This window comes from Chinchilla lanigera, unplaced genomic scaffold (assembly GCF_000276665.1).
Source record: "Chinchilla lanigera isolate Chin_1 unplaced genomic scaffold, ChiLan1.0 scaffold00045, whole genome shotgun sequence".
Classification (NCBI taxonomy): domain Eukaryota; kingdom Metazoa; phylum Chordata; class Mammalia; order Rodentia; family Chinchillidae; genus Chinchilla; species Chinchilla lanigera.
Window position 1 is genome coordinate 3,374,644 of NW_004955446.1, and position 9,188 is coordinate 3,383,831.

Here is a 9,188-nt window from a genome sequence, read left to right on the forward strand (position 1 = left end):
GCGCAGCCGGGTGGGCTGAGGGGGCGGCGGAGTGGGAGCCGGGGAAGTTTGGCGACCGCGGGCGAGTGCTGAGATCCCGAGCCAGGCTCCAGGCTGAGGTCGAGGGGCGGGCGGACCGGCTCACGGACGTCCCCGAGCTCGCGGCCGTCGTCTCGCGGCCTCTTTTCTGGTAAGGTGCTCCTTCTGTCTGGAAATGGTGCGTCTCCCCCAGCCCCAGACGGAGGCCCGCGCCGCGCATCCCGTGGGGCCGAGGCGAGGCCCGGGGCCGCGGGGAGGGCGGCTGGGCGCGGGGGCAGGTGTGCAGCGCCGAGAGGCGGGAGGGGAAGTGTGGGGGAGATGGGTCGCTCTTTTCCCCTCCCCGCCCTGTCCCCCTCTGTGTTTTCACCCTCTGCCCGGGGGCCTGATTTAGCGTTTGTAATAACCCGGTGGCCTGGTGGTTGGGCTCGCGGTAAAAATCGGAACACATAATAAGCGTCTTAGCGGCGGGCACCACACCCTGGCTTTGAATTAGCGAACCGGGGGAGCAGATGGACCCTGCGATTTAGTGGAGATGAGCCATTAATGCCGCTGGCCCTGCGCCGCGGTTCGCAGGCGCTCGCGTCCGGGTGAATGAGCGTCCAGCCTCCGCGAGAGAGCGGCCACTGCTGCGGAGAGCGCTGGTCCGTTTGTAGTATCATCGGTTTAGGCAGTGATTGCCTGATGTGTCTGTTGATTACCCAGAAATGCCATTTTTTGAGAGTGACGCTCAATGGTTGAACAGCCTTTCTCGAGTGTGTTTCCTCAGCGGATAACTCTCAGCTAATGAAAGTAGGCGGAGTGTAAATTACGTGTATTACAGTTTTAAAAATCCCATGTACTAGGTGAAGATGCTTATTGTGTACCAGTGTCTGAGTCAGCAGTATGAAGTCTCCCGCAATTTAAGACCAGGCCTTTTGGGGGATCTCTATATCTATAGCCATACTTCTTCTCTGTATCCGTACCATATATATAGTTAAGATGTAGTGAGATTCTAAGCTTTATGTTTCGATGTTTTGGAAAAAAATTTTATTAATCCAAGATTAAACATAGTTCAGTACTACTGGGTTTAAATTTTTAAAATGTGACAAAACACCATAACAATACTCTGTGCTCTCCTGACTTTAAAAAGATTAAGGTAATGCAAGTTTTTTTACATGTAATAATGTAGTCCTTGCTATTTATTACCTTTATAATTGATAACTTTTCTGGCTGATTCTTTAAAATAACTGAGGTGTGTTTTCATTTTTATTGTTAAGGAAGTGTTTAAGCTTCTAAAATGTCATCGATCAAGCACTTAGTTTATGCAGTTATTCGTTTCTTACGGGAACAAAGTCAGATGGATGCTTATACTTCTGATGAACAAGAAAGTTTGGAAGGTAGGCATCTGCTCTTTGTGTTCATTTGTGTTATAAATAAAGACTAAAACTGCTACCAGCCCAACTTCATGATGTAGCATAACAAAATCAGAATATTGTGTTGATCTTTCAAGCAGAGAGGTTTAACTGTAAGATTATTTTAGTTCCATTCTCTGAAACTTGTTTTAATTAACAACAAAATAAGAGGACTGTTGTTCATTTATTGAGCAATTGCTATCAGAACTATGCATAGAATTTTTCTTCTGAGCAACTAATACCATAAATGACACCAGGTGGTGACTTAACAGCCAGTATGTCATGAAGCTGAGATTTAAATCCTGGTTCTTATTCAGAAGGTTTTTTCTTTTCCTTTTTCTGGTAGCAGAGCATCAAGTTTGGAAATGATACATGAAAATACCTTAATCATTGTAATAGCAATATGTAAAAGTGTAAATAATTTTGCCGTTGGTGAGCTCTGGCAAGTGCTTACAAATGCTTTGGGAGTTGAAATGAGAGGATTTCATCCTTGTTTTATGTGAGCTTTAAATATTGGATTAGGTAATCTGTAAAATCGAGCAGGACTCAAGTGATAACATCATGTGTTTCCTTCACACCATCTTTGTGCTTCATGTTTATGCATTAAAAATTTAAATTCATTCTAATCATAACAAGATAAGATTGTGCAGATGGGTTTGTCAAAGCTCACTGAGCTAACCTTCCATGTGGCCTAAAGACTTAATTATTGAAATTAGAGTACATATGGGAGAACTTAATAAATAACACTACAGTTTGAATTTCCTATCTTGCAGCTGCTCCTCCTATAAAGGGGACACATCTATTAATTTTGATTCCCTTGTAAATCTGTTTTAAGGAGGTGGAGATGAAAATTGGGCATTTGCTCTAAATCTGTTTGCCGTCTGGTGAAATGATGTCTTTCCAGGTGGCAGTGAGAGGAGCAGGTGATGCACAGTTGGAAAACATTCCGAATCAGTCCATTTAATATTAAGGTCTCCTTGATGGTTGTACTGTAAGCATAAAGGTGACTGGTTATCTAAGGAAAATGTTGGTTGTGATAGCTCTGTAGCTAACAGATAAATGCATTCATTTAATAAAAGGTATTTCTTTTCTAATCAAAGGCACTAAAATGTTTTTAAGGGCCAGAATGAAAACTGAGAGTATTTTAAAAACCAAGATGTTATGTCCTATTTTTAGGATGGTATTCAGCCAAAAATATGTGCTTTCAGCTGTTTGTTATATATGGCAGTCAGAAATAGTGCCAATTGTTTGTGATTGACCCCTATTTTTGACTCTGCAAGCCTAATTTAATTGAACATGAAATCATGTGGAGGTGTTGTCTGCCCACCTTCTAGACATTTAAAAAAGCCTTAGGAAGGAAGCCTAAGTTCTAGCACCAGCTTTACCACTGTGTATTTTGAAGTTGATAAATCATCAACTTTAAATCTTGTTATGACTGTGTCATTCACGTCTCTTAATTGTTATCATCTACTGACCTTTGATTTATTTTTGATCTTTGTAGTTCCTACTTTTTCACATGCTACTCTTGTTTTAACCCTTGGTGATTCTGATATAATCAAAAGTAACTTTTTCCTGTGTCCTTGACTCTTTTGATCTTTTTTCCTGGAGATCTCAACTACTTGGCTTCTGAATTTAGGGTGATTTTTCAAAGTCTGGAGACATTTTTGATTGTCACAACCTCAGGGGCCGGTATTTGGCATCTGGAAGGTGGAGGCCATGGATGCTGCTAAACACATACTGTGATGCACAGGACAGTCCCAGACAACAAAGACTTTTCTAATCTAAAGTGTCAGTGTGCCAGCTGGGCATGGTGGTACATGCCTGTAATCCCAGCACTCTGGGAGGGTGAGACAGGAGAATCTCAAGTTTGAGCCCAGCTCAGGCAGTTTAATGACTGGGTGAGACCCTGTCAAAAAAAAAAAAAAAATAGGCAGGGAATATAGCTCAGGGCAAAGGTCCTGGGTGTAATCCCTGATACGGCCTCCCAATTCAGTATACCAAGACTGAAAAATCCTTACCTAGATGTTATCATTACCAAATCTGCATTCCTTCCATAATTTCACTTTCTGACCATGACTTCCTGTCTTTCTAGGTCATTGCTTCTAGAATCTTTACCACAACAATTCTTTGAACCCACCAGTAGTTCAGGCTTTTGATCTCTTACTGTTTTCTACCATCATTCTTACCCATTTTACATTTCATAGTTGATCATTGTTATAATCCCCATGTATCTCCTTCTCTTTCTTGCTTAAGTCCTGCTCTCAACTTTGTGCCCACATCTATGCGACTGTATAGAAAGAGTACGATACATAGCCTTTCTGATTAGTACTATTTAAATTCATGACTATGGCCTAAAACAGAGATTTAATGGTGCCAGGCAATCATACTGTTTTGTGTGCATGCATACTTTGCTCTGTAGATTATCATTTTAATACTTTCTGATATCTTCTCAGACCCCCAAATTTCATCCATGATCTTCACTTTTAGTTGATTCCTTCTCTACCTGGAAAACTGAACTAATAAGAAAACTTCCATCAACTCCCACCCATTGGAATCAACACCCACATATTCTTCCTGCTGTGCTACTACCAGCATGGATGGACCATCAGTGTTCCCTTCTTGTGAAGCCCTCTACTGGTGTCCTGGACCCCATTTTACCTGTTCCAGGACATCACTCTAGTTATTCTGCCCTCTTGGTTTTATATCATCAAATTTTTACTTGCTGCAGGATCATTTTCATGAGAACATAAGCTTACTTCCATTTTTACCTTCTTAGAAAAGCAAAAACACCCAATAAATACACTTTACCATACTATCACCACCACAAACTACTGCCTAATTTTCTTCTCTCCTTTCATAGCAAGGCAATTTGAAAGAGTTATCTATATCCCCTTAGTCCACTTCCCTTTTATTCTTCCTTAAGTGCATTCTTCTTGGCTCTATACCTCCAATGCTTTAGCTGTAGTGCTTTTATCAAAGTCGTTAGTGAGGTTTTTTTTTGTGTGTGTTTTATTTTTTTGTTTTGTTTTTTTGAGACAGGGTCTTGCTGTGTACTTCAAGCTGGCCTTAAACTCACTGTGTAGCCTGGCTGTCCTCAAATTTGCAGTGGTCCTCCTGCTTCAGCATCCCAGAGTGCTGGGATTACCGACGTGTACCACCATGTCCAGCAGTCATTAGTGATTGCTGTGTTATTTACTTAACTATTTTTTTGGTACTCAGGATTGTCCCCAGGGATTCATACATGCCAGAGAAGCACTTTACCACTAACTGCATCCCAGCCTTGATTTTTGTGTTTAGTTCAATGATCAGTTCTTAGTCTTTATCTGACTCAAAGAACTAAAGGATTGAGCTGCCATTAATAAAGTTGATGATCACTTCTTCATCTGTTTCGCTCATACACTTTATTCATCTAGCTCCAGGATACTTCATAATTTCTTGGTGGTGTCTCATCATTTACTCTTTCTTCTTTGCCAATTCCTTTTCTTTTCCCTAGCCTGCCATGCTGAGGTTCCACTGCTTGATTCTCTTCTTAGTATCTGCATTCATTTCTTTGGGGGTATTACTTAGCCTATTGACCTTAAATACCCTCAATTTAAATGCTAACATTTTTCAAATTTGTAGCTTCAGGCTAGACTTTTCTTCTGCACTCCAGACTTGTATACCCAGCTGCCTTCTAGAAATCTCCACATGAAGCATTTCAAAATTAACATTGCCAAAACTGAGCTCCTGATCCTCCCACTTAAAATCTGTTCTGCCCACAACTTCCCTGTCTTGGTGATGCAACGCTAGCTTTTCTTTTGCTCTGGCCAAAACTTGGGTGTCATTCTGGACTTTTCTTTCTTTTTTGTCATATTCTGCATCTGATCACTCAATAAATCCAGTTGGCTATGCTTTCAAAATATGTTTAGAGTCTGACCACCTCTTACCACCTGATATCACACCTTGTTAGAACTAAGTCTTTCTTGCCTCTTTTTCTGTAATAATCCCTATGGTTTGTATGTTTCTGAGTGATTTTTAAAGACTATGTTAGATTCTTTCATTTCTCTACTCAGAATCTTGCAATGACTCCTTATGTTATTTAGTCATTATTTAAAGAATCTATGCAATTTGGACTTCTGTGTTGGTATCATTCATCTATTGTTTTTCATTTTGTTTTAGCCAAGTTAGCTTCCTCAGTGTGAATGTACCAGATCATTTTGCCTAAGGGAATTTGTTCTAGCTTTCTTTTTGAATTGGAATGGTCTCCCTCAAGATGATACCCCCATCTCTTAAAGTCTTCCTCACATTTCTTTTCTCAAAACTGAACTCTCTTAAATCTGCAGCCTGCTTCCCTGCTCAGCTCTGCTCACTTCCCATCCTCTTACTCTGATTGTTTGTTGCTTGTACTCCACCTCTCTTTGCTCAACTAAGATATAAGCCCCACAAGGTTAGTGATCTTTTCTGTTTTATTTACAGATACATACACTTACATATGGACAGTGTTTAGAAAAGGGTGTGGCATATGATATGTATTCAATAAATGTTTGTTATTTTGAATTGATGAATTGAATCCAGGGATCCTGGCGTATCACTTAGCTGGTCTACATCTTAGTTTCTAAGTCTATTACGTGGATATATCTGCCCCCTCCCCAACTAGTAATACATTTTGTCAAGAGAATTAGAATCAGTGAACAGGTATATAGCATGTGCAAACTTTTGAATAAAGTGCTATACAGATAGGATATTATTGAATAAAATTGTGGTATTATTGAGTAAAATTATTGACTTAGCTTTTTTCATTAGTACCAAAGACTTTTTGTTTTTATAAGTATATAAGTACATACGTATTACTTTAGATTTTTATGACTCACTCCTGAGTGCACTTTCCCAAAAAAAAGGATCCAATGTATCTGTTTCATAAACAAGAATCTTGAGTTGAAAGTTAAATTACTGTACCTCAGTTATATAACTGGGAGGGTGAACCTAGATTAGTAATAAAAAGGAGATAGTCTTGTGTTGCAAAGATAGGTTCCAGGTCTGTTCTTACCAAAACAAAATTGTATTTTAAAAAGTCATCTCCTTTAACAGTAATGAATTGTGTCTAGTATGTGCCAGATTTGTGTTCTAGCAGCAGAGATAAGAAGCTGCACTGAACCATGTGATCAAGATAAGGCATAAAAACTCTCCCCATTCACCAGAAAGACTTTTCAGTGCTGTTAGTGCTCTGAAGGTCCATTCTGTAAGGCAGAGACTAGCCAAGACCACCATGCTTGTGTAAAGACAATGTGGCATAGAATTTATTGTGTCTGGGTGCAGGCAGACAGAGGGCAAAAAGACCATCTCTGGGGAGCAAAAAGAAGTGGGCTTTTTTTTATAGGGTTTGAAAAAGGCAAGGGATACTAGGTAGGAAGATCTTAGTAAACATCAGTGGTCCAAGTTCTCAGGATGTCTTATGCCTCCGTAGGCAACGTTCTTGAGGTGTCAGGTGTCAATGTTTGGGTGACTTCAGATATCTAGGTGTTTAGAAGATTCCATGCTTCATCTCATCTCTTTTACCACATCTTGTGTTTGCTGAGGGCACTAATGTTGAGCTGAGAACGATGGCTCTGCTGGCAGACAGGCTGGATATTGAGAATCAAGTCCAAATCTAGCCTTATACATTCTCTGGTTTGTAGTTAATAGTTTAGTTTAGTTCCCTCAATCTTTTTTTTTTTTTTTTGAGACAGGGTTTTGCTACACAGTTCAGGCTGGCCTTGAGCTCATTTTGTAGCCCAGACTGGTCTCAAACTCATAACAATCCTCTTGCCTCAGCCTACCAAGTGCTGGGATTACAGACGTGTGCCACCAGGCCCGGCTTCCTCAATCTTTTAATTGTCTGAGACTTGGTGTTTATTTTATTTGGGGGGAGGAGAGGAGAGGAGAGATGCTCATTTTTATAGATTTGATTTTTTTTCTCAGAAATTCAAATGTGATTTCAACTGCAGTCAGTAGATTCAATTCACTGAGCATCTACTATTTGCCAAATTCTGTTCAAGTCAGAGTTGAATAAGAGGTAGGCCTTCTTGGTTAAATATAATATGGGAGACATATATTAAGGCCACATAATATATTGATTATAATTATTGATGATATAACAAGTATAATAATAGAAACATATACAAACCATGTATACACACAGTAAAGAAAATGACCAATCTGATCAAGTAGGGAGGGTGTTTGTCAAGAGTGAATATATACATACACACACACATACATGTATGTGTGTGTGTCACTATTATTTTATTTTATTTTATTTTATTTTTTGGTTTTTCTCTGGTACCGGGAACCGAACTCACGACCTTGCGCTTGCCAGGCAGGCACTTTTGCTGCTGAGCTAAATCCCCAGCCCCTCACTATTACTTTAAATAACTGTCTTCTTTGCCATGAGAACAGATTTTCTTGTGGCCCAGCATTTTAAATGCAAATTCACTCTGGGCAGAAATAGGGAGAGAATGAAGGATAAGTGTACAGATTATTTCTATGTGGTAATTTTGTTGCTTATTCAGCCCCCTTTCTAAGGAGATTTGGTCTGTGGCTAGTGAAAGTAACAGTATTTCTTTTTGGCAGGTAATTTTCTCAAGCTCACAATTAATGCATAATATGTCTTTTAAAAGTTGCATAGGAATGTAAGTGACTCTATTCCCTAGTTATCAGGACATATCTTCTTGTCTGCATTCTCAACTTCTTGTCTAGCCGGAGCACTATCAAACCATAGCGCAATCGGGATAAGAATCTACCTCTGTCCCCCTGAAACAGTCCTTCAGGAGAGGATTTGTACTTTTCCATTTTCCTCCTTTATCATTTCAGTAGGAACCCACTTGACTTTTGCTTCCCTTTTTCATATCTTTTTCCTTTCTGTATTAGTGAGCCTTTTAGTTCCAGGGACAAAATTCCTGACATATACAACATAAAAGAAGAGACAGTTTATTGTGGTGCACAGTTTCATAGTTCAGTTTCTGAACTATGGTTTTGAACCATCCAAAGAACTATGGTTCTTTATCTATGGTGGGCTGGCTCAGAGGCAGAAATGGCATGGCAGAGTGGCATGGCAGAGGAGAGCCACTCACCTGATGGCAGCCCGAAGGGAGAGTTAGCAAGGATGAGCCAGAAGATTCAAAGGTGTGGCCCCCAAGGATCCCCCACAGCCAATTAGGCTATTAACTCATCCATAGATTGATCAGTTGATAATGAAGTTAGCGTATTCAGTCAGCTTTCAAAATCCCTGCCTCTGAATGCATGAGACTTTGGGGAACATTGTAACACTCATCCATTCTCAACATTTTTACCCAGCTTTTCATTCTAAACACAAATGTAGTTATGTCATTTTTCTTCCCATATCTTTGTATTAAGTCTGTACTCTAGCTGTACCAATCTGTGATCTTGTCCTGAATCAAAAAGAGGCGAGTCACCTGTTACCATTCAACATTGTATATAGCTTACTTGTGTGCACCTTTCTATTACATGTAAAGTGGTGTGTTTTGTTTGTTTTTGATTTTTTGAATCTTGGTCTTGCTAGTCACCATGTTGCCCAGGCTGGACCCCAACTTGCAGGCCTCCTTCCTCATCCTCTCAGAGTGCTGGGATTACAGGCACATGCTACCACACTTACCTTAAAGCTAAACTTCATTTCGTGGACAGGAATTTTTTTATTATGTTTACTGTTGTTTCTCTATCACCTTAGAGCAATATCTTACACATAGTGGGCACTTGGTAAATTTGTGTGTATGAATGAATCTTTTCAATTGATCTGATTTCACTTAA

At 39.9% G+C, this 9,188-nt stretch overlaps 1 protein-coding gene across 2 annotated transcripts in view; it reads left to right on the forward strand.

The window, feature by feature from the left end:
• The window catches only part of Sgtb (small glutamine-rich tetratricopeptide repeat (TPR)-containing, beta), a gene marked incomplete in the record, with an annotated part of 51,922 nt that overhangs the window by 281 nt on the left and 42,453 nt on the right, over positions 1-9,188 (forward strand). For both annotated transcript variants that reach the window (XM_005392623.2, XM_005392624.2), the window contains 2 exon segments: positions 1-169; positions 1,275-1,394. In XM_005392623.2, coding sequence (XP_005392680.1) covers positions 1,295-1,394 — 100 coding nt within the window.